Raw genomic sequence first — 27256 nt, forward strand, 5'->3', positions numbered from 1 at the left:
TATTATCTTTGACTTTGTTAATACAATCTCAGCGAGCTCAATACTAAACTTAAACAGACCGACCATGGTGAGCAGAGAAAAAACAGAAAAAAACACTACGATGTGAGTTACAGTCCTGCAGGCATTCAACGGATTTTAAGAAAGTCCTTCCATCTAGTAGAATTTAATAAGAATTAAAAGAATTATTTCGAGGTAGGGTACCAAAAATGCTTAAGCACCACAGGTTTCCTGCAACTTGCAGGTCTTTTTTGGTGCTGTGTATCGCTCTCCACAGTAGTAACTGGTGTGACTGAGTCAACAGTTGCCAGCAAAGGGTATACTGCTGCTATCTGATATCGAACTGTTTTTTCTCTGCTTCCGATGAAGTATCCCCCACCGCCAACGGAGTGTCTCCTGCTGCCAGTGGGGTGAGCACTGCCCTCGTTGAGATTTCCTCAGCCTCTGTAGAGGTCTTCCCCGCCGCTGCAGATAAGGTGTCCTCTGCTGCCAGTGTGTGGCCATCTGCTGTAGGCATCCCAGCCTCATCTGCAGGCGACCTGGCCTTTGCTATAGGAGATCTGACGTTTGCACTAGGTGGCCTGACCTCAACTGCGTGTGACCCAGGGTTATGATATCCAGACAGCGCGATTCTTGTACCAACCTCATGAAACGTTTTTAAAATATATATACATATTGTTACAAAACCTTATTTACAAATGAATAAAACTATGAACAAGAATTTGTAATTATGAAACAAATTCGATGTCTACATCTTCTTCTTCCTGTTTTGTTTGATAAAGAGTGTCCGACGTCATTTTCTCGTACATTTCGTGTGTTGGCTCAAAAGTTACACATGTTCCGTTGTTTCCTGTTTGTTCTTTAATGCATTCAGAGGCAAGAAGTGCTCCATTCAGTGTACTGATTTGGAGTCTGTTCCTAATTTTGGTTTTCATGAGGTTTACCTGAAGTTGAACATGAAACTTCAATAACATGACAAGTATGAAGTCATATTATTAGCTAGTTATTAGCTTCATTGCTTTACATACCTTAGAAAAAAACTCTTTCGCAGTCTGCATTTGAACGAGGTAAACTCAAAATTGAGAGAGCGAAAACGCTCAATTCCTTAAATTCTTCAGATTCGTTATTTAATATATTCCACATTTTAACCGGTGATTGTTCGTTTTGTAGTGAGTCTGGGAGACAAGCCAAAACCAGAGGGAGACGCCTCCACTGGTCATCTGTAGTTTGTGCTAAATCGAGATCTGAGGGAGGAATTATACGTGGCAACAGTTCCATTAAAGGCATGAGTGAAGGTGTTGTATCTTGGAAACTTTGTGGCAGGGCATTTGTAAGTTTGAGTGCTGCTAGTTTGGACAGCACTTTATCTTCCATATCATACCGTAATTTGATCTGGCACGAAGCTGTCTGTAATATTTGAAAATTAATAGCTCTCATTAGGTATGCCACACATAAACACACAAATGTATAGAAAACAGTAAAACATAAATTATATATGATTTCAGGCAAACGAAGTGTACTTACCACAAGAAAGTTCCTGCATCGATGATAAAAATCCTTGATAAGATGTGGGTGATTCTTTATCTCTGGTGTGCCAACGTTCTTCAGAATTTTCACACCCAAATACTGTTGTGAATCTTCCAGATGATGAGCTGCATTTTTTGGGTCAACATCACTGAGATTTTTTCCCGTGACATAAGTGTGTTTCATGAAATACAGAAGTATTTCTGTATAGAGAGCTCTAATCTTGTCATGAAGGTCAACAATTACTACTGCTCTAGACTGGAAATACTCGTTGAAAGTAGTAAATTTTGGTAGAATCCATTCTAAGAACATATAATACATTTTTGCAAAGGAGTCATGTAAACAGTTAAAAACTTGTGCAGCACTTAGAACTCGCTCAGAAAGCCATTTTTGGTTAAAAAAACAGCATTAGAGCATCCTAGTTTTCCAGCACTGTCCTAACAACCGCGATCATTGACAGCCAACGTGTCTGTGAAGGATGTAGTAATTTGTGTGGTTCGAAGTTTAAAAATACCTGGAATAAAACATAATGTTTAGCCTATTTCCACACGGTCGGACGTAAAATAAAGTCTATGAGATATAAAATGCTACAATACCTGAAATTCCTTGAACTCTGGCTGCCTCTTCGCACTGAGTTTGAAAAAACCATAAATATTCCTCCGAGGTCCTCACAAGCTCTTGGAAGTTTCTTGCACGCCTTGCTTGCGCATATATGCACCGAATGACAAACACACTTCATTACAAAAATTCCCGGGCAGCTATCTCGGAATCTGCTTGCTACAGAATTACGAACTCCCATCATAGTATTGCAACCATCTGCTCCAAAGCCAATAATATTGGCAAATGGAATGTTACGCTGTTGAAACGTTTTTACTACACCATTGTAGAGATTTTCTGCAGTAGAAGCTTTCTCAACATCTAAGTCTCCATCTTCATAAACTTTATATAGCTCCCAAAACTTATCTTCAATACAACCTGTAAAAGGAGAAGTGATACAAAGTGGTAACTTAACAGGAAAATTTATTTTAGAATTAACTTGGTTATTATTTCAAAACTAGCTCTTATTATTTCTCACGTGAATCTTTGTCATAAAAGCGGATCGCCACGCAGGAATTTTTCACAGTTCCGATATCGCTGGACTCGTCCGTCATTATGCTAAATTTGGCGTGTTGTAGTTTTTTCGCCAACACTTCTTTGTGTTACGTCCCAATAACATTAGAAACAATGGCACGTGATTTGTGCCGTTTAAGAGTCATTGCCCTTGCAATATCCGAGTCTGGAAAAATATCTTTTAATATACCGGATAAATGGTCAGCAGCTAAAAATGCCACATGACGTTCTGCTAAGAATAATTTGATTTCAGCTTTAGCAACTTTCCTCTTACCTGGTTGTGCGTTTGTGACAAATTGAGCAACTGAAGGCTGTCGCACGGTAACAGACTGCACCATGTTTAGGTGCTTCTTACTTCTGGAATGGTTTTTAATATTCTCGATTTCGGAAACCATGCTGGTATTGCAATATCTGCATCGCGCACCAGCCAATTATGTAAATCTGGCATATGTAGCCACTCATCACGAAATTTTTGTTGTGGATGGACAGGCCGTTCTGTCTTCGAGATTTCACCTCTTTTTAGACGTTTTTTCTCCGGCATGTACGAAAATTTCGTGCTTGTGTTTTCATATTCACTGTCACTTCCCATTTCTCCACTCACAGTAACCCGAAACACTTAAAAAAAGAAACTACACAGTTAATGAATTCAGCTAAACTTACCCGTAATGACTATACGCGAAATACGCATTGTTGAGTATCGTTTGTTGAAGACGAAACAATACTGTCTGATGAAATGTCTTTCGTTTGTACTTAAAAATTCCACAGTATTGTAGGGTAATTAGGTTTACTGTTAATTGCTTTCCAATAATATTAGATTAAAGTTCCATTTAGTGCTTTGAGATTCGTTAGCCGCTCTATTTCTGAAACTTAACAATTCGAACTGAGTGAAATATGTCATGCAAAGCGAAGTGATTCGTTATTGTTAGCTTATTTAATTCATTTTCCAGGGCCAGGCTTTGAACTAAGCCTCATTCTCGACTTTAATCGTTTTGTCATGTCGGTAGTTTGGCGCTCTCTCTCTCATGCCTGAAATTTGTTGATTGACAGAGACTGCATGGATTCGTAACAGTTTTTAATCATTTTTAAAATACATCGTACAAATGGCGAAATTCTCGTACGCGTACGAGAATTCTCTTACATATCACAACCCTGGTGTGACCTGACCTCAGTTGCCACGTCACTTTATTTCAATGACCTTTTAGCACTTCAGCTGCCACAGCTTCTTACCCCTTTCTTGTGTACTCTACTCTAACAGTACTGTCTGCATAAAAAAAGTTGCTTCGAGATTTTTGTTCAAGTACTGTATTGCACGCTCACATATGAGTTTTCCATAAGGTCATTCCTATGATATATACTGACAACTATGAAATACGCTTTTGGTGTTTTTCGCCGAGTTTCCATAAGAACACACGTCAATTTTATAGACAGATAGCATTTACTGAATCAAAAACTTCTGTAAGATCACAAATCTTCCTGCAGCTTTATTTTTATTGTCTAAGAACTTGTTCATTGCACCTATAGCGCTTTTTCCCACAGGAAGCTAATTTGGTTTCTCTAAACATCATCATATTTTTCAATAAAATTTCAAATCTGAATTGCAGCTGCTTTTCAAATACTTTCGACAGGACTGGAAGAAAAGTGATGGGAAAAAAATTTCCAGATCGTCTTTTGACCGATATTCGAAGAATACTTTTACTTCTGTCTATATTAGCACCTCTGGAAAACACCCATGTTCGAAAGATTGGTTTATTACTGTAGGTAGTGCATGTCCTAAATTTTTATACACAAATTTTAGGAGTTTTGTGAGTATCCCATTCCAACTTGCAGAATTTTTTGTTTCTTCAGAGTCAATGAATTATTTTCTACATCTGTTGCTAAAACTGCTTGAAATTTTGTGAGACATTTAGACTGTTGACCTAACCTACAGGGAAACATTTTGTGCCCATAGTCTGTATGAATGACATCTAATTTCACCACATTAATGAAGACTCATTGAAGTATTCTAAAATTCAAACTGGATTTACTATGATCTCATTTTCAAGCTTAATTTTAAAAATTTCATGAGTAGAGGGTTTCATACATAATCCAGATTTCACTGCTGATCACAGTACCTTTGATTTATTCTCATCTCTTAAAAATAATGTATTATTTGTCACTTACTTTGCTGTCTTGACAAGTTTCTTAAATATAGTTTTGTATCATCTAACTGAAACGTGGGACTTAAGGAAAGCAGGAAAGGTGTGGACAGGGCCTAGTCAGTTACAGTTGGTTGCACAGAAAACACATAATCTTTATTAAAAAAATATCAACAATCATTTTTAAAAAATTTTACTACACTGGTGGCTGAAAGCCTTATTAGAAGAATTGCAAGTTAATGTCGGCTGAAGGTCACTAGCAATGTTACCCACAATCAATGGCTGAAGGCGTGATTAAGAAGGTCCAAATTATTCATCGGCTAAAGACCGGAAGAAATTTCAAAAATACACAATGGCCGAAGGCCTGAATTACCAGTGATGTGGACATTTAAATGTTAAAATACCACAAACCTTTTAACGATCTTAATAACTGTAATAAGTTCTAGTGATAGCTGAAGACAGAACTGAAACTATTTGTCGGCTGAAAGCCACAAGCAATGTTACAAACAATTAATGGCTGAAGGTCAGCAGCAATTTCAGAATACACAACAGCTGAAGGCCTGTAAAGTGGCTTGAGAACACTGGGCATTGATGGTGGTTCCCCATTCCTGGAACTTGACAAGCAGTGGGCTCTTGTGGTCAAAAAGAAGGACACCACGACCTTACCAGAACTAGTGTGCACGGCCTTTGATTTCTTTGGAGGTGGTGAAGCCGCACGTTTCCACTGCTTGCCCTGACGCTTGCTTTCCGGTTCAAAATGGTGACTCCATGTTTCGTCACCTGTGACAGTACATGACAGAAAGCCATATTCCTCCTCATGATAAAGTTGCAGATGACTCAAAGACAGCGCCATTCGAGTATTCGGCGTTCAGTTGGTGGGGAACCCACTGTGCACAGATTTTTCCAAAGATCAAGTGTTGATGCATTATGGTGTAGGCAGTGCCTACGCTAATACCCAGTAACTGATGGCTGTCATCCACGGTGATTCTGAGCTTGTCCAATACTAAGGCATTCACTTCTGCAACCATTTCCTGTGTGATGACATGATGAGCCCATCCAGGACGAGCATCGTCTTCCAGTGACTCGCACCCCTCAGGGAATCGTTTGTGCCAATCCTCAACACTTGAACAACTCAGACTGTTCTCATTGTAAACAACTGTCATCCTTTGATACATTTCATGGCCTCCAAATCCCTCCACCGCCAAAAATCGAATCCCTCCTCATTGTTCCTGCTTACTCGCCTGTATGTTCAGTAGTGGGCGATAATTTGTGTGACCACCTTCTCTTCAGCATAAAACCACAATGGCGCTATGCAACATCAAATGGTCCACATGCGTCAGTCTCTCTACCAATAGAAGGCGCCATCATATCCGCAATGACGTGTCGCCACCTTACGTGTGAGGCAAAAGTAGACACACTGACCAGGTTTCATTTGAATGAACCTCACAGTATCAGAATGAAGGAAGAAGCAATGACAAAAATTATGAGTGGTCAAAGCAAACTGTTGAGAAGTGGAACAACAGAAAAAGATTAGTCCAAACTTTTATAAATATCGATATTTATTTGCAGTTTTGTGTATATATATATATATACCTAAAAAACAAAGATGATGTGACTTACCAAATGAAAGTGCTGGCAGGTCGACAGACACACAAACGAACACAAACATACACACAAAATTCAAGCTTTCGCAACAAACTGTTGCCTCATCAGGAAAGAGGGAATGAGGCAACAGTTTGTTGCGAAAGCTTGAATTTTGTGTGTATGTTTGTGTTCGTTTGTGTGTCTGTCGACCTGCCAGCACTTTCATTTGGTAAGTCACATCATCTTTGTTTTTTAGGTATATTTTTCCTTCATGGAATGTTTCCTTCTATTATAACCACACATATATATATATATATATATATATATATATATATATATATATATATATATATATATATATATATATATACAAACATTTCACACAATATTTTTAAGGCAATACACAGAGCCTGATTACCTTACTCATTGCGTTATTTCTTTCAAAGTACCAACAGACACCAAAACAACTGCACTTTTCTTCTTCAACGGAAACGAATTTTTCTCTTTTAAAGGTAGAGTATTCAACGAAAATTGCTTTATCAATTTATTATATTATTCATGCAAAAAGAAGGGCATTTACGTGTGCAGGTATTGTATGACCTAATCACTCTTCACTTTCATTTACCTGCTATCTCTTGTGGAAAAACATTGATTGGGAAATTATCCAAGTCATCATGAAACACTTTTCCTTATGTCACAAGAGCAACCTACTGTCTGTTTTACACACACACATACACACACACACACACACACACACACACACTTGTGTAAAACAGACAGTAGGTTGCTTTTGTGACACAGTGCAATATATATATAGGTGTGTGTGTGGGTGTGGGTGTAAAACAGCTGTATATGATATATCAACATTGTGTGGTTTATAACCTCCTAGCTCCAGTAGGAGTGGAGATATGGGCAAAAGCGTGTTTTCCCCAGCCCTGGCATATAGGCTGACATACACAAGAGGCATGATATATGGGAGGAGTATTGGTCTGCCAAATCAACTTGCTTTTCAGGGCAGCCCACATGTCAGGGGTAAGAAATGGTTTTCCAGGCTCTAACATGTTCACTGCCCTGCATGACAGGTGTGATGCCTTGGAGTAGTATTGGCCTGCTTTATCGACCTGCTTTTCATGACAATCAATATGTCAGGGGCAAATAAACGATTTTCAAGCCACTGACGTGTTGCCTGCCCTGTATGACAGATATGTTATGTGAGTAACATCAGCTGGCTTTATTGAACTGTATTGCAGGGTTTTACACGCGCCAGTGAGAATGATCAGGGACAGGTTGAGATGGATAGAGGAGGGAACTGACAGAGCGAGGTGTAGGGGGAAATGACGGATAGAGGGAAGGAGTGTGACGTGCCTGAGGCAGGTGGAAGGTGTAGAGGGGTGTGGGCAGGTGGAGAAGGAAGAGGGGGAAGCAGGGATGGAGGGGGAGGAGAATATGGTCAGAGGAAGGGGGGAGATATGGTTAGAGAGAGGCGCTGAAGGAAATGGACAAAGAAACGAATGAAGGAGAAGGAGATGAAGAGACAGTGAGAGTGGGGAGGTGAAGATAGACGATAGGGGCGGGAGGATGAGGTGAAGAGAGAGGCAGAAAGGGTTGGACACAGAGAAGGGGAGGAAGAGGTGTGTTCGACATATGTGTCTAGCACATATGTGTGCAAGGCTGCAGGAAAATAAACGCGATTAAGATTGCAAAGCACAAAATCCACATACTATATCATAAGTGAATGTGGTGGAAACAGATTAATTTTTCATGCCAGCTGATGACGGCATCATGCTCCCAAAAAACTAAAACATCAAAACTTTCTTACCAAGAAACCTTCACTATGAAATCCCATTTAGTCCTGTCGCATTCTGTTCTGCTGACACGGGTGCTGATAACCGCGCAGTTGGGCGCCCAAAAAACCAAACATAATCATCATCATCATCATGTTCTGCTGACAGCCTTCGTGAATGCTGCCATTTGAAATGTATTGTGGAACGTTCTGACTTTTCTCTTAGTCTCATTCAGTTTCATCTAGTGTGATTCGCCCTTCAATACACATGGTTCAGCCACATGAATGCGACCTCCACCTATGTTCATCATCAATGTGCAATAACCACTCACAGACAGCATGTGACAATATTAGTATTAGAGTTTATGGAAAGTGATTTGAGTGGAAGCAGAAATAGTGTCATTGATCCCTTAATGCAGAAATGAATCGATTTATCTGCAGTCCAAACGGGCATGATGATTGGCTTTTGGGCCAAGGGTGAAAGAATTTTGGTGTTCGCATGCCGCAGTTGTTAAGGTACACCCTGTATGGCAACATGGCGCTATCAAAAACTAGTGCAGAGGCAACTGTGGTGCACCATGGATCATAGATTACAGGGGTGAATGATGGCTGCGAGATGTGCATGAATGAATAGATGTGCAACTGTTGAGCAACTAACAGCCTGTATGAACCAAGGGGCTACCAACAGTGTCTACTCAACAACCTTTCAGCAAAAGTTGCTGTGTATTGGCCTCCACAGCAAGTGCCTGGCAGCTTCATTGGTGACGAAGGCTGGAATCTGCACGCCAAAATCACAACTGGACATCCACTGAGTGGCGACATGTGGCCTTTTCAGATGACTCACATCTTACACTTCTTCAGACAGATAGCCATTGGCGTGTGTGGCATGAAACGTCTGATAGTAAACACTGCAACAATCATTGGAAGGGTCCAGGCCAGAGAAGAAAGTGTTCTTGTCTGGGGAATGTTTTTGTGGCATGCCCTGGGTGATCTCGTCATTCTGGAAGGCACAATGGATCAACACATGTATGCATGTATTCTTGGGGCCAGGTTTATCCCTACATGCAGCTTTCTTCCTCACCACCATGGCATCTACTTGCAGGACAATGCAGCATGTCACACAACTCACATTGTACGTGGATGTTTCAAAGAGCACCAGGATGAGTTTACTATGTTTCCCTGACCACCAAACACCCCAGATTTAATCCCAGTCGAGTATCTGTAGGACCACCTTTACTGGACTTACATGCCATGGACCTCAACAAAGAAACCTAGCGCAGTTGGCCATGGCACTGGAGTCAGCATGTCTCCATGCCCTTGTCGCTACCTTCCAGAATATTATTAACTCTCTTCCTGCAAATCTTGCAGTGGTCTTTGCTAAAAAAGGTAGCTATTAAGGCTTTTGACAGGTGATCATATTAATGTGACTGGACAGTGTAGTACAATTATAGTAAAGAGTAATGAGAAGACAATGTGGACAGAAAAATGAGCTTTGAACGTTGAGTTTCCTACATCCAAAAGTACAGCAATGACCATCGACTTTTGATCCTGAAGGCATTACATAGTCATGTCCCCTCTCCTCACACTATATCCAGCCAATCACTGTCCAGTAGCTACAGCGTCAAAGTGCTGTAACAAATATGTATAAAAAGGCCACATGCATAATCATAGCCATTAGGGGGGAGGAAGGGGGGGAGGGCGGCTTGGTGCTCTTGGAGCTAGGAACATGGGGTAAAAAATTTTTGATTTAGCCCAGAACAGCGCCCATTTGTACAACTATTCGAACTTGAGTTTTACTGTAGCTATGTTGTTGCAGTATATTAAGCTAAATTTCCACAACCCGGAGCTGGCTCCAAGGCAGGGCCGCTGGGAGCGGGCGTGCAGGACGTGTAGTGGATGCGGGTGGCACGCCTAGCGGCAGAAAATTCAGCCAGATTGCTTGGATCAGATTCGTCCAATGCCTCCACATCTGCATAACACAATTATTTAATCCTCTCGTAAGAATGAAATGTATATCTGACTGTTCGAATTAAAATACCAAACGTTGGTATGTTGGAACCACATTAACAATGGCAGGTATTCCTACTTGCAAAGGAACATTCCCAATGCGGATATTACTAAGTAGAAGCCGGCAGAGTCGGCCTCCACAGATGCTGGTTCCCGTACAGGGAATCCTCGTCGCTTCTCGGAGGGAGAATTGGACTGACGAAACTCCGCTCTCCATTCACTTCTTCCCAGCCATTAACATGATACCCAAAGCCGCACATTGTCTGTTGATTGTTTGCTGCAACTTAAAGAGTGCTATCAGTGCATATTACTTCTAGTTTTACAAAATACGTGCGTAGAAAGAAGCATCCTTATGATGAATACGGTTTTCTATTTTAATTATACCAGTTTCTAATACTAACTATTCCCAGTTTTATAGTCCCTGTTTTAACACATTAATTGCTGACAGCAATGTCTATACAGAACTTTAAAACGGTGGTCGAAAGTAACGTTCTCCCAAAGTGACCGCAATTCACCTTTGACATTAGAAATTAAATTTTCGCTGACATTTATAATCTTTGTGCAGCAATCAGTTAGGCTAATGTTACTCTAATTTCCTTTCCTATTGCTTTTATTAGTAACACCACTTGGAAAACGTCATTTACACCCATAGGTAACTATGTGAACCAAGGACTTTTAAAAAATGTAAAAAAAATAGCACAGTTAATTGTCAAAATAATGTTGGAATTTTTACCTCTTTTTAAGGAACAAGGATGTAATTTTGTGCCAATATGCATTTGATTCTTGTGGTAAACTGAAATTAGGACATTTTGCCAGTGATATAATTATGATTTATAGCTTTCTGATTTCTGATCTACCTTAAATAGGTTCTTATATAAGCTCAGTTGTCTTGACGAATTTTGACATCCTGTAGGATAAATTCAATGCCCCCACCCTATACACCTACATAAACTATGGAAATTTCATTTGTTGTGTCACTGATACATAAGTTGCTACTTTCACATATTACACTGTCTGACACATTGAAATGGTACAGTATTGCCCAACTTAGAAAATATGTACAACAACATTCTCTGTTGTTCTTGTCAGAATAGCATTTTTTATATGTTGTTGCTGTCTTCAGTCCTGAGACTGGTTTGATGCAGCTCTCCATGGTACTCTATCCTGTGCAAGCTTCTTCACCTCCCAGTACTTACTGCAACCTATATCCTTCTGAATCTGCTTAGTGTATTCATCTCTTGGTCTCCCTCTACGATCTTTACCCTCCACGCTGCCCTCCAATGCTAAATTTGTGATCCCTTGATACCTCAGAACATGTCCTACCAACCGGTCCCTTCTTCTTGTCAAGTTGTGCCACAAACTCCTCTTCTCCCCAATTATATTCAATACCTCCTCATTAGTTATATGATCTACTCATCTAATCTTCAGCATTCTTCTGTAGCACCACATTTCGAAAGCTTCTATTCTCTTCTTGTCCAAACTATTTATCGTCCATGTTTCACTTCCATACATGGCTACACTCCATACAAATACTTTCAGAAACAACTTTCTGACACTTAAATCAATACTTGATGTTAACAAATTTCTCTTCTTCAGAAACGCTTTCCTTGCCATTGCCAGTCTACATTTTATATCCTCTCTACTTCGACCATCATCAGTTATTTTGCTCCCCAAATAGCAAAACTCCTTCACTACTTTAAGTGTCTCATTTCCTAATCTAATTCCCTCAGCATCACCTGACTTAATTCGACTACATTCCATTATCCTCGTTTTGCTTTTGTAGATGTTCATCTTATATCCTCCTTTCAAGACACTGTCCATTTCGTTCAACTGCTCTTCCAAGTCCTTTGCTGTCTTTGACAGAATTACAATGTCATCGGCGAACCTCAAAGTTTTTATATCTTCTCCATGGACTTTAATACCTACTCCAAAATTTTCTTTTGTTTCCTTTACTGCTTGCTCAATATACAGATTGAATAACATCGGGGACATGCTACAACCCTGTCTCACTCCCTTCCCAATCACTGCTTCCCTTTCATGCCCCTCAACTCTTATAACTGCCATCTGGTTTCTGTACAAATTGTAAATAGCCTTTTGCTCCCTGTATTTTACCCCTGCCACCTTTAGAATTTGAAAGAGAATATTCCAGTCAACATTGTCAAAAGCTTTCTCTAAGTCCACAAATGCTAGAAATGTAGGTTTGCCTTTCCTTAATCTATTTTCTAAGATAAGTCGTAGGGTCAGTATTGCCTCACGTGTTCCAACATTTCTGCGGAATCCAAACTGATCTTCGCCAAGGTCGGCTTCTACCAGTTTTTCCATTCGTCTGTAAAGAATTTGCGTTATTATTTTGCAGCTGTGACTTATTAAACTGATAGTTTGGTAATTTTCACATCTGTCAACACATGCTCTTTGGGATTGGAATTATTATATTCTTCTTGAAGTCGAAGGGTATTTCGCCTGTCTCATACATCTTGCTCACCAGATGGTAGAGTTTTGTCAGGACTGGCTCTCCCAAGTCTGTCAGTAGTTCCAATGGAATGTTGTCTACTCAAGGGGCCTTGTTTCGACTCAGGTCTTTCAGTACTCTGTCAAACTCTTCGCACAGTATTGTATCTCCCATTTCATCTTCAACTGCATCCTCTTCCATTTCCATAATATTGTCCTCAAGTACATCGCCCTTGTATAGACCCTCTATATACTCCTTCCACCTTTCTGCTTTCCCTTCTTTGCTTAGAACTGGGTTTCCATCTGAGCTCTTGATATTCATACAAGTGGTTCTCTTTTCTCCAAAGGTCTCTTTAATTTTCCTGTAGGCAGTATCTATCTTACCCCTAGTGAGATAAGCCTCTACATCCTTACATTTGTCCTCTAGGCATCCCTGCTTAGCCATTTTGCACTTCCTGTCGATCTCATTTTTGAGACGTTTGTATTCCCTTTTGCCTGCTTCATTTACTGCGTTTTTATATTTTCTCCTTTCATCAATTAAATTCAATATTTCTTCTGTTACCCAAGGATTTCTACTAGCCCTCGTCTTTTTACCTACTTGATCCTCTGCTGCCTTCACTACTTCATCCCTCAGAGCTACCCGTACCTACCCGTACTTCTTCTACTGTATTTCTTTCCCCCTTTCCTGTCAATTGTTCCCTTATGCTCTCCCTGAAACTCTCTACAACCTCTGGTTTAGTCAGTTTATCCAGGTCCCATCTCCTTAAATTCCCACCTTTTTGCAGTTTCTTCAGTTTTAATCTACAGTTCATAAGCAATAGATTGTGGTCAGAGTCCACATCTGCCCCTGGAAATGTCTTACAATTTAAAACCTGGTTCCTAAATCTCTGTCTTACCATTATATAATCTATCTGATACCTTCTAGTATCTCCAGGATTCTTCCATGTATACAACCTTCTTTTATGATTCTTGAACCAAGTGTTAGCTATGATTAAGTTATGCTCTGTGCAAAATTCTACCAGACGGCTTCCTCTTTCATTTCCCTCCCCCAATCCATATTCACCCACTATGTTTCCTTCTCTCCCTTTTCCTACTCTCGAATTCCAGTCACCCATGACTATTAAATTTTCGTCTCCCTTCACTACCTGAATAATTTCTTTTATCTCATCATACATTTCATCAATTTCTTCATCATCTGCAGAGCTCGTTGGCATTTAAACTTGTACTACTGTAGTGGGCATGGGCTTCGTGTCTATCTTGGCCACAATAATGCGTTCACTATGCTGTTGGTAGTAGCTTACCTGCACTCCAATTTTTTATTCATTATTAAACCTACTCCTGCATTACTCCTATTTGATTTTGTATTTATAACCCTGTATTCACCTGACCAAAATTCTTGTTCCTCCGGCCACCGAACTTCACTAATTCCCACTATATCTAACTTCAACCTATCCATTTCCCTTTTTAAATTTTCTAACCTACCTGCCCAATTAAGGGATCAGACTCCGATCCGTAGAATGCCAGTTATCTTTCTCCTGATAACGACGTCCTACCCGTCCGGAGATCCGAATGGGGGACTATTTTACCTCCATCATCATTGAACCATATAGTAAAGCTGCATGCCCTCGGGAAATTTACGGCTGTAGTCTCCCCTTGCTTTCAGCCGTTCGCAGTACCAGCACAGCAAGGCCATTTTTGTTAGTGTTGCAAGGCCAGAGCAGTCATTCATCCAGACTGTTGCCCCTGCAACTACTGAAAAGGCTGCTGCCCCTCTTCAGGAACCTAATGTTTGTCTGGCCTCTCAACAGATACCACACAGTTGTGGTTGCACCTACGGTACGGCCATCTGTATCACTGAGGCACGCAAGCCTCCCCACCAATGGCAAGGTCCATGGTTCAAGGGGGTAGGATTTTTTACATAAAATAAAATTGTGGTAATATATTTTTTTCATATAATACCACCATTTTATTTAATACACTGAAGCGAGTTACCAATGTAGGAAAGAAGGACAATTTATATATTTAATTATTCAGATGTGCACTTTCTTAAAATAGATCCCTATATCCAGATTGGTGATGTTTGTGAATTGGATGAATGGCTGGTCATCTGCTGACCACAGATAGTGAAGGTAGATTCTATAATCATCTTTGAGACAGTCATCTGGTCACCTTTGGCCAAACCAAACAGAGGAAGTATACCAGAGCACTAGAGGGCCTGGAGAATGTGGCTGACCAATAAAGTGGCAAGGTCCTCCCCCACTACTGCGGAAGCATGGGGTGACATGATGAATGGCCATGTTTCGGCACTGTGTCGTTGGTTCCTGAGGTGTGAAGACATGTATTATGTGTGCTCCATAAAAACAAATTTATTTGTAAATGGTATGCATGTGGAATACTTAAGAGTAGATAAAAATACTGATTTTTCTTTTCAGAAACTTTGGGTGGGAGGATCATGTGAATTGTTCGGAAAAAGATAGGCTGGTAAAATTCATGGGGAACACAGGATCCTTCGAAAGTGACCAACGGTCATAATGAAACCACGTGTTGTAATTATAAGATGAAATAGTTGCGTATGGTAATATTAAGATGAAATACTTTCGTGTGTAAATCTAAGTTGAAAATATTTAAGAACTGTGTGTGCAGAACTTGAATTAGAGACAAGCACTTCCACGTGGTGAGTACAGTGTGCGTCTCAACTTGACTATGAGACAATAAAAAAATAAAAGTGCTTGTCCAAGCTTTCAGCTGAGGATGTGTGTGTGAGATAATTAACATACCAAAAATTTCCATTATGAGATACATTCATGTGATGCTAGCTAGATATTCTGATACTCTGAGAGAGAATTAAGAGGAGTCAGCCATCTACCCAGCAACACTATGTGGATGAATTGCACAGGGAGATGTGCATAAATCCTCCAGAGTTTGTTGTAGGGAAATTTATAACGTGGGAAAGCAGAACAAGTAGATAACCAAACATTTTGTTTTTGAGATGTGTTTCAAACTGCCAATTTGATTTATTTTGTATATTTAAGCTGTGTGATTTGCATGAGACAGTAGCGAATTAGTTTCAGATATGGTGGGTCAAGCTGATTTTCCTTACTTCAGGCCAATAGTCAGTAAATTTGTTATGTTGCTAATGAATGAGCTTATGAGACTATGGGAGAGGATGAAGTAGCGAAAGATTCCTTACCAATCCAGAAAGTGCACAGTAGCGATAAACAGAAATATTACGACACCATAGAATAGTAAAATGCTTATGTAATGTCATGCCCATTGGGTGGAGAATCCCCTGTTTAACTATTGTGTTTAAGTGTAATGCAAGAAATTATGCAACGTTAGTGTGAAAGAATTTATTATAATAAAAGAAGAGATATATGACACAAATGGTGGTCTTGATTATTGAGTTGTGGGTAGCCATTTTGTTGAGGCATTATACCATAAGCTCCATTTTTTGCTAGTATGCCCAAACTTTGATTAGAATATATGCCACAGAAAGGAAACGTGGTCTTGCCAGGGTGGAGTGAGTCCATCAGAAATGTGCACAAGCTATTATTCAGAAGAGTTATCCATTCTGTTGTGTTAAGAAGTAGAGACAAGAATAAATTATTGCATAACCGTTAGGCAGTATGGCTCTAATTTCATGCATAGTTGCCGTGGGTATGATAAATCATGAAAATATTTCTGATGTATGAATAATAAAAGCACTTGTTTGGCAGGCCACTTATCTAGTAGGCCTGACTACTAGATGCTATAGATGAGGGTAATCTTCCAACATACGAGTTTTTGATGTCATTAGTCTAAGTCGTTAATATCAGAATTAATATCCAAAATGAGTTTTTCTCCATTTTATTTACATACCATCATGCATTGGAAAAGAATTATCATAATTTTAGTGTGATTTCTGGCTCAAATTGAGGAGAAATTTTACTGTGATTTATACCTTGCATTCGAAGATTAATGGCACAATTTTCGTAAGATATTTACAGTGTGCTGTAGCATGGCAGCACATGATCACCAGCCGCCACTGGCTATATCATCATGATGCAGCAGCGCATTCAAAGGAGAAGTGACTTCCGTAACAGACGATTAACAACAGAGAAACATTATGCTGCATTTCTACTGGTTGTTTGTCATCTCCAGTACATCACCGACATTCTCATTGTTAAACCTAACCGTATATGGATGCAAGTCAACCTAAAATCCTCATTTTCCAACAAATTGGTTACAATATTTACTTATGTTAAAGCAATACATAAGTACATTCCATATTACAGTACATAAGTACATTCCATATTACATGAACATAAATAAAATTGGTTTGGTTTAGAGCTTTACTGTCTCCGTTGCCAATTATCACCTAAATTAATAAACTCACGGTAAAAATGTAGACACATTTGTGTAATGTTATCAACCAGGTTCTGAATTCAACAGTCACTTATAAGCTGGAAAAACAATGAGACTAAGCTGGGAAAACAACGAGACTGTCAGAAGTGGAAGGAAATATATATATGCTTTAAAACGCCTACAGCAACAACAAATAAAGTATTATAGAACATAAGTGTGAGCATTTCATTTATTTGTAAATTTGTTCAACCAAGTACCAACAAACAATTTCATTAGTTTCACCCAAAAAGTGTTTTAGGAACCACAGAAAAGAAAAAAACCTTCTGGGGCTCAGTTTCATAATCAGAAATGAGAGAAGGAAAGGCCAAAAGAAAAACTGGCATGTTCTATTACGAAATTTTTGACCAAATCTGTAAACGACAGTCAAGAAACTCTTGCCTCTTCCACATACTTGACATCTGGATCTGAAACTATGGAAGCAAGTGAAGACAAGACATGTTGCTCTCCTACTACCTCTGGTGGTCTCAACGAAAGCAGTGACACATGTGATGTTGCTGCCGAAGAATCTTCAAGGAGTACAGCGGCATTTTGTGAGAGTCTGACAATCTGTGAAGACCCAGGGCTGTGGCCTCTTAATACCAATAGTGATTTTGTTAATATTTTAGCTAAATGTGGTCCTGTTCAAGTGCATAATCATACTTATCCTATTAATGGTGAGGGAAGAAAGTTTGTTGACACTTGCTATTACAGAGATCTTTCTAGCAGCAAAATAGTTAAAAGAGATTGGCTTCTTTACTCTTTATCAAAAGATTAAGTGCAGTGTTTCTGTTAAAAATGTTTGGGGAAAGTTAAGTAGTTTCGCTGACCTGAATGGATTTTCAGATTGGCAGCATTTACCACTGACTCTGAAGAGACACGAAGCAAGTGGAGTCCCACAATGAAAATGTGAAGTCATCAGTACAACCGAATAATATGTGGCAAAGAACACTGTGAATGAGATGCAGCTTAGACTAATAAAGAAGGATCAAAAGCGCTGGTGTGATACACTATAAAGGATTATTGCTGTTATTAAGTTTTTGTCATGACACTATCTGGCTTTTTGTGGTTCTTCCAAAAAAATATATGAACTTGATAATGGAAATTTTTAAAGGCAGTTATGAGGGAAAATTTTCACAGAACTGAAGCAAAATCTGACTCAAGTCAGACGGGTAAGGCCCGTTATTTAGGAGTTTACATTCAAACGAGGCACAATGATAAAAAAACATATTTTGAAGAAAGTGGGAGAATCTAAACATTTTTACATAATATTAGACTGCACACCAGACGCAAGCCATACAGAACAAATAAAATTAATATTTAGGCATGTTTATGTAAATCACATGACAAGAAAGTAGAGATATGTGAACATTTCAATGGTTTGTGCCCAATTATCAATTTAACTGGCGAGGGTTTGTTAAATTTCGTTTTGAATTATTTCTGAATTGGACCTGGACATTCATTCAAAATCTGCATGGATGAGGTTATGATAAAGGCTCTAACATGCATGGAAAACACAGTGGACTGCAGAAAATAATTTTGGAAATCAACAAGTGTGCATTTTATGTCCCATGCTCAGCTCATAGCTTAAACTTAGTGGTAAATGATGATATTTCTCATGGCACCATCAATTTCTTTGACTTAATTCAAGAAATTTACACCTTTTCATCATCAACAATTAGGTGGTCAGTCATTTGCAAACATTTACCAGAGCTTAAGCTGAAAGCTTTAAGTGCTACAAGATGATCTAGCAGAATTGAAGCAATCAAGCCCTTGCAGTTCTACACAGGAAACGTATTTGATGCTCTGTTGAAAACATCAGAAACTTTTTCTACTTGGGATTGTACCACCACTTTCAAAGCGAATTAACTTGTTTTAAAAATTCAAAATTATAAATTAATTTGTTCTGTTGTAATCTGGTATGATGTTTTGAGCAAAATTAATTCTGTACGTAAACTGATGCAAAACCCAACAATTACACTCAGATATGGGTCAATTTGTTAAAGATCTTGATTGACAAATTCACAAAATATCACACAGATGAAAACTATGAAATAGTTTTAAAGGAAGCTTCCAATGTAGCAAACAAACTAAATGCTGAAGCAGTAAATAAACTTCACCCAAGAAGGAAACACACTCAGTTTCAGTATGAATGTCATGATGATGTTTTGTTAGACCCCAAAGTGAATTTCAAAGTACAGTTTTTTCCCAAATTCTAGATCAGATATTAATTTCCTTAACAAACAGATTTGAAACGTTGATACAACGTTTTTGATTTTCCATTAGTACATTATTTAGTTACCCTAAAGAACTGATGAAACATTGTAAAGATTTGCATTTGAAACTTAAAGACCATTCAAGGAATGAAACCATCATTGATGGTACAGATCTGTACAATGAAATAACGATTTAAGGTTGCATTTCCTAGAAAATCAGTCTTGTGATTCATATACAATTCTTCAACATCTTTTCAAAAATGATATAATATCAACTTTTCCCAACACAGCAATAGTGCCAAGAATATTTCTTATTCTGCCGGTTACAGTTGCATCTGGTGAAAAACTATTTTCTAAATTAAAAATTATAAAAAAATTTATCTGAGATCAACAATGCAGAAACAGAGACTTACAAATTTGGCTATTATTTCAACAGAACATGAGATCTTAGGCAGTTAGATACTAGACAGATAATAGAAGATTTTGCAGTTATGAAAGCAAGGAAAGTTCAGTTTGTGTGAGCATATGTAAGTGTAGAAGAAACTTTCACAAGTCAGCAGACAAGCTAGAATAAAAGTAGTCTTAGATTTGCCAACACTGATTCTCATTTGTATGTAATAGCTAGTGAATTAGTATGTAAATAGATTTTCTTTTTGTAAAAAATATTATTAAAGAAATTTATATCACGAAAATGCCGATGACAAGTCTGTAATATGAGTGTGAAAACAAATTTGTAGGGGGGCGGCAAAACATGGTTTACATGAAAGCCTCATGGCGGCAAACAGTGGGCCTGTGCCCAGGTGCATTGTGTGTATTGATTAATTTCTTTTGCAAAATATTTTAACTGTGCTGAATGTAATGCTGAACTAATGACACCATTTGTACGTGCATTTTTCGGATTTTATGTGCAGAAACAGTCACTCTCACTCGGGTTTTAAGAGGAAAAACAGTGCCCCTTAAATAACTCTGGGCTGGAGCGAGACTGATGGTTCAAATTTGGTCTTCCAGTGTATTGGATGTTGATCTAAGATAAGTGTCAACCATTTGAAAAAATTTTGCTTCATTTGGATTTTACGCTCAAAAACAAGTTTTTCTGGGAGGTTTCTGTATCGCGCCTCTTCTATACTTTAAACTTGTACAAATCGGTTCAAACTTTTCACGAAGGTAGATAAAATGATAAAGTTAAAATGAAAAATTTTAATCACATATCTTTATCCATTGTCAAAATATGTTGGTTTAAATTCGAGCTAAATGTAGCAAGTAAAATTCGTTTATAAAGGAATTGAATGTCCAAAAGCATTCTAAAGGAAATCATATAGATATGAAATCCATACTATAGTAAAACTGAAAACTCACATTCAGAAATCTAGCTTCTCTCGGACCTCACGTGAAAAAAAAAAAAAAGGTTACCTGTGAGCTTTTTGTACGCCCACCACTCCTATGTTTCGACCTTGTGCAAATTGATTCAAATTTTGTAAGAATATGGGCAAATACATTTAATTAATGGTCGTCCTGTTGTTCTGCGAAAGTTTTATTCATTGTCACAATATAGCAGTCTAAAGTTGCACATAAAATGCACGTAAAATCCGATTTTACATGAGTTGCAATTGCTGAGATGTTCAAAGTGAAACAGATGATAATAAAAAGTATATTCTTATGGTAATTATAGGAAGCGTCTACAAAAATCTTTCATTGTTCGGGTTTTGTATGCGAAAAATTAGGTATTTGTGCATGAATGTGTGTTTCGTACAAAAGTGCTGCATTTTATGTTCTGCATTGGGATGTAATTGAAAAAACTGGTTATTAAAGCTGATTATCATTTCGTTTTTATATGTTAGAGATGTTATTCACCATTGGCTTAAAATCATCGAAAAATCTTTAGAAATGCAAAACTATGCATGTACCAAAACAGAATTATGGCAAGTCCTGTACAAAATGGTTGACTGTTTGATTGAGTGCTTGAAGCTTTGGCAATGAAGAAAATTAAACCAATACTACCATAGAAATACTACTGTAAAAACCTTGGACAGTATACATTATTTAGTTCAGTACTGTATTATGTTTACCATTATTTTCTGCAATGTATTAGGTATTTATGGCTATTTTTCGTATGTTTGCATATACTGTTCATGCATCTATGAATAAAATGTGTGTAATATCAAGTGAAAAAATTAACAAGCAATTAAGAAACTAAACAGAATATTGAAAAATTTAAAATGTAAAACAAAATAGCAAAGTAATAAAAATAATAAAAGATATCAATAATAAAAAATAAAATAAAAACTTCTGCGGGCATATCAGCTTGACATGGGAGTGAGGCTTGTCTCCTCTGAGGGCACAGAAGCCGCTACTGGACAGGCTCAACCACACCAGGCAGGTAACTGTATAGGAGAAAGACTAACAATGGCAAGCTCAGGCAATGTGGTTCGAAAGACGATAAAAAAATTATAACTAATCAGACATCACTTATCAACTAAAATCTACATTGTTTGCCAAGCTACAGTTGTCTAATGTCAAAATTATAGTAGAGTAAAAATTGGGAACCAGAATCAAAAACGCTATGAAGAAACACAAAAAAGATGAATGTGTTTTGGACAGAGTTAGGGATGTAAAAGACAGGAACTAGCTTTACGACTTATCTATCAGCTTCAAAGATAATTAAACCAAACATCTTGACTTGTTCTAGCTTTTTATTACTTAACCCTACTTCCCCAGTGCAGCAAGCTCTCTTAGCTGCAAGGTGTTGGCACACCTGCATGTTGCAATTTATAGGCCAAAGTCCCTGATTCTGTGCCCAAAATCCCGAAGATTTGCCAGCCATTGTAAACAATATTTAACGTCATATAGCTGAACAGAAAATATGTAAAAGCTGATAAAGCTTCTGGGGGGGGGGGGGGGGGCGATAAAATGTCTGATGGTGAATTTGTTCCTGGGGGAACGCTAAAACAGCTTTTTTTAAATTTTTATGTCAGGGATTGATTTTTTCCCCAAAGAGACCATTTCTCCCCCAAACCCATCACCTGTTAAATATAAGGTGATGGGTGTAAGGGAATGGGATGCATCTACAAGAGGAAGTGTCCAAGAATAGAGGTTCATCTATAATAGGCAGTATCCCACAGTGAGGATGCATGCAGCCTAAAGGTTAATTATAATGTGACATCATGAATCATATAACTTTACTGGACATGATGCATTATATTACATGACATGGGTACTGGTACTAACGAGTAGAAAAGCACGAATACATCAAGATGCTTTGATTTAAATGTCTTTGTAGGTGCCAGATAATTCAAAAAGCTAGTGCACTAATTTTACATCCCAAACTCTGCCCTGGACATATTCGCCGTATTTGTACTATGGTAGGAGCATTTGTCATTCTGGTAATAAAATGAAACAACCAACGAACATGCAAGACGGCTCAGTTATACCAGTCGTGCTTTGTCCCACACACACCCATCTCCCACTCACGAGCCAGCCAGAGCATAGCACTAAAATGGTGCCACAAGGCACCTGTCATTTGAATTGATCCTTCTTTGGTGTAGTGTTCAAGAAAGGAAATTTTTTTTAGCTTCTATGTCCTTATTAACATTAACCACCTTTATGGTTTTGCCTACAATAACTATTTGCTAGAATGTAACCTTCTAATCTTAATGTATTATTTCACTGCATTTTTGCCCATGTTCCGTTATTACTAGTACATGTGGCAAGTGTTCCTCTATGAATATTTGTAGATTGTCTAGTTTGTTTCTGAGATATTGTACATTTAAGTGCATTAACTGCAAGGGTATTATGCCTTCTTGTTTATTTACCATCTTGCACGAATCAAAATTGTTTGAGTTACACTTTTTACAACATTTTGCATACACTGGTTCTTCAGACCTGACCTGCAATGACTGATCACTTATTTCACAGCCTGGGTTTTCTTTGCACAAACGGGACTCAGTAATATCCGAAATACATCCATGAAAACTATTATTATGGTCCTTTATTCTAAAAAAGTCTCGTGGCTGTAGCCCAGAGCAATTGGAGCTTTCTCCACATTGTCTTTCTCGCACAGGTTGCTTATGTGGGAAACTAGTTTAGCCTTCCCTTTCCTATTTAAGTGGAATCCGTGTTTTGTATGTTCATCACGACTCATCTTATTTAAGTCTATCAAATGTACATGGCTAAATTTATCACACAGTTTCTTTAGCTCGGAATTGTAGTGTCGAATCTCCTTGTTTACACACGACCACAGTGGTAAATCATTTCGCACTGGCACGTTTGTGATGATAATGTTTGTTTGAAATAGTTTTGGTAATATTTTATGGAAGAATCGCAGGGCTGTCTTGGTTTTGTATTTGTATACGTCATTGCCGCCACCAATAATCACAATGTGAGCGTCTTTGTTCTGTTGACTTGTTTCTGTTGTAATATTCTCCACCACTGCATTTAACATTGCACCAGGCTTGATTTTTGTGAAAACTGAATGCTTTGAAGGCTTACTTTCACGAAAATGTTTGGATAGAGGTGTAATATTAAGGTGCAAAAGATATCCCTCTATTACATCTGGTTTCTCATCAAATACCTTGGCACAATCTTGAAGTAATTTCTGTAATTCTTGAATCTGTTGTGACATTAGAGCAGTGGCTTCTTCTGCTTTTTGTGTAATCTGTTCAGAAATACTTGTACTAGATATACTGGAAGATGATAGTTGCACCTCCTGTTTGAACTATTATTTGATTTTCAGAATGAGATTTTTCACTCTGCAGCGGAGTGTGCGCTGATATGAAACTTCCTGGCAGATTAAAACTGTGTGCCCGAGCGAGACTCGAACTCGGGACCTTTGCCTTTCGCGGGCAAGTGCTCTACCAACTGAGCTACCGAAGCACGACTCACGCCCGGTACTCACAGCTTTACTTCTGCCAGTACCTCGTCTCCTACCTTCCAAACTTTACAGAAGCTCTCCTGCGAACCTTGCAGAACTAGCACTCCTGAAAGAAAGGATATTGCGGAGACATGGCTTAGCCACAGCCTAGGGGGATGTTTCCAGAATGAGATTTTTCACTCTGCAGCGGAATGTGCGCTGATATGAAACTTCCTGGCAGATTAAAACTGTGTGCCCGACCGAGACTCGAACTCGGGACCTTTGCCTTTCGTGGGCAAGTGCTCTACCAACTGAGCTACCGAAGCACGACTCACGCCCGGTACTCACAGCTTTACTTCTGCCAGTACCTCGTCTCCTACCTTCCAAACTTTACAGAAGCTCTCCTGCGAACCTTGCAGAACTAGCACTCCTGAAAGAAAGGATATTGCGGAGACATGGCTTAGCCACAGCCTAGGGGGATGTTTCCAGAATGAGATTTTTCACTCTGCAGCGGAGTGTGCGCTGATATGAAACTTCCTGGCAGATTAAAACTGTGTGCCCGACCGAGACTCGAACTCGGGACCTTTGCCTTTCGCGGGCAAGTGCTCTACCAACTGAGCTACCGAAGCACGACTCACGCCCGGTACTCACAGCTTTACTTCTGCCAGTACCTCGTCTCCTACCTTCCAAACTTTACAGAAGCTCTCCTGCGAACCTTGCAGAACTAGCACTCCTGAAAGAAAGGATATTGCGGAGACATGGCTTAGCCACAGCCTAGGGGGATGTTTCCAGAATGAGATTTTTCACTCTGCAGCAGAGTGTGCGCTGATATGAAACTTCCTGGCAGATTAAAACTGTGTGCCCGACCGAGACTCGAACTCGGGACCTTTGCCTTTCGCGGGCAAGTGCTCTACCAACTGAGCTACCGAAGCACGACTCACGCCCGGTACTCACAGCTTTACTTCTGCCAGTACCTCGTCTCCTACCTTCCAAACTTTACAGAAGCTCTCCTGCGAACCTTGCAGAACTAGCACTCCTGAAAGAAAGGATATTGCGGAGACATGGCTTAGCCACAGCCTAGGGGGATGTTTCCAGAATGAGATTTTTCACTCTGCAGCGGAGTGTGCGCTGATATGAAACTTCCTGGCAGATTAAAACTGTGTGCCCGACCGAGACTCGAACTCGGGACCTTTGCCTTTCGCGGGCAAGTGCTCTACCAACTGGGCTACCGAAGCACGACTCACGCCCGGTACTCACAGCTTTACTTCTGCCAGTACCTCGTCTCCTACCTTCCAAACTTTACAGAAGCTCTCCTGCGAACCTTGCAGAACTAGCACTCCTGAAAGAAAGGATATTGCGGAGACATGGCTTAGCCACAGCCTAGGGGGATGTTTCCAGAATGAGATTTTTCACTCTGCAGCGGAGTGTGCGCTGATATGAAACTTCCTGGCAGATTAAAACTGTGTGCCCGACCGAGACTCGAACTCGGGACCTTTGCCTTTCGCGGGCAAGTGCTCTACCAACTGAGCTACCGAAGCACGACTCACGCCCGGTACTCACAGCTTTACTTCTGCCAGTACCTCGTCTCCTACCTTCCAAACTTTACAGAAGCTCTCCTGCGAACCTTGCAGAACTAGCACTCCTGAAAGAAAGGATATTGCGGAGACATGGCTTAGCCACAGCCTAGGGGGATGTTTCCAGAATGAGATTTTTCACTCTGCAGCGGAGTGTGCGCTGATATGAAACTTCCTGGCAGATTAAAACTGTGTGCCCGACCGAGACTCGAACTCGGGACCTTTGCCTTTCGCGGGCAAGTGCTCTACCAACTGAGCTACCGAAGCACGACTCACGCCCGGTACTCACAGCTTTACTTCTGCCAGTACCTCGTCTCCTACCTTCCAAACTTTACAGAAGCTCTCCTGCGAACCTTGCAGAACTAGCACTCCTGAAAGAAAGGATATTGCGGAGACATGGCTTAGCCACAGCCTAGGGGGATGTTTCCAGAATGAGATTTTTCACTCTGCAGCGGAGTGTGCGCTGATATGAAACTTCCTGGCAGATTAAAACTGTGTGCCCGACCGAGACTCGAACTCGGGACCTTTGCCATTCGCGGGCAAGTGCTCTACCAACTGAGCTACCGAAGCACGACTCACGCCCGGTACTCACAGCTTTACTTCTGCCAGTACCTCGTCTCCTACCTTCCAAACTTTACAGAAGCTCTCCTGCGAACCTTGCAGAACTAGCACTCCTGAAAGAAAGGATATTGCGGAGACATGGCTTAGCCACAGCCTAGGGGGATGTTTCCAGAATGAGATTTTTCACTCTGCAGCGGAGTGTGCGCTGATATGAAACTTCCTGGCAGATTAAAACTGTGTGCCCGACCGAGACTCGAACTCGGGACCTTTGCCTTTCGCGGGCAAGTGCTCTACCAACTGAGCTACCGAAGCACGACTCACGCCCGGTACTCACAGCTTTACTTCTGCCAGTACCTCGTCTCCTACCTTCCAAACTTTACAGAAGCTCTCCTGCGAACCTTGCAGAACTAGCACTCCTGAAAGAAAGGATATTGCGGAGACATGGCTTAGCCACAGCCTAGGGGGATGTTTCCAGAATGAGATTTTTCACTCTGCAGCGGAGTGTGCAGAAGTAAAGCTGTGAGTACCGGGCGTGAGTCGTGCTTCGGTAGCTCAGTTGGTAGAGCACTTGCCCGCGAAAGGCAAAGGTCCCGAGTTCGAGTCTCGGTCGGGCACACAGTTTTAATCTGCCAGGAAGTTTCATATCAGCGCACACTCCGCTGCAGAGTGAAAAATCTCATTCTGGAAACATCCCCCTAGGCTGTGGCTAAGCCATGTCTCCGCAATATCCTTTCTTTCAGGAGTGCTAGTTCTGCAAGGTTCGCAGGAGAGCTTCTGTAAAGTTTGGAAGGTAGGAGACGAGGTACTGGCAGAAGTAAAGCTGTGAGTACCAGGCGTGAGTCGTGCTTCGGTAGCTCAGTTGGTAGAGCACTTGCCCGCGAAAGGCAAAGGTCCCGAGTTCGAGTCTCGGTTGGGCACACAGTTTTAATCTGCCAGGAAGTTTCATATCAGCGCACACTCCGCTGCAGAGTGAAAAATCTCATTCTGGAAACATCCCCCTAGGCTGTGGCTAAGCCATGTCTCCGCAATATCCTTTCTTTCAGGAGTGCTAGTTCTGCAAGGTTCGCAGGAGAGCTTCTGTAAAGTTTGGA

General features: G+C 40.0%; 1 protein-coding gene across 1 annotated transcript in view; it reads right to left on the bottom strand.

Moving 5' to 3' along the window:
* Nucleotides 1-27256, bottom strand: part of LOC126185676 (uncharacterized) — a 132537-nt gene that overhangs the window by 32447 nt on the left and 72834 nt on the right. The window contains exon 6 of the mRNA XM_049928152.1: nt 2396-2496. Within this exon, the coding sequence (XP_049784109.1) occupies nt 2396-2496 (101 nt within the window). The remainder of the gene's footprint in view (nt 1-2395; nt 2497-27256) is intronic.

Source organism: Schistocerca cancellata, chromosome 1 (assembly GCF_023864275.1).
Source record: "Schistocerca cancellata isolate TAMUIC-IGC-003103 chromosome 1, iqSchCanc2.1, whole genome shotgun sequence".
Lineage (NCBI taxonomy): Eukaryota > Metazoa > Arthropoda > Insecta > Orthoptera > Acrididae > Schistocerca > Schistocerca cancellata.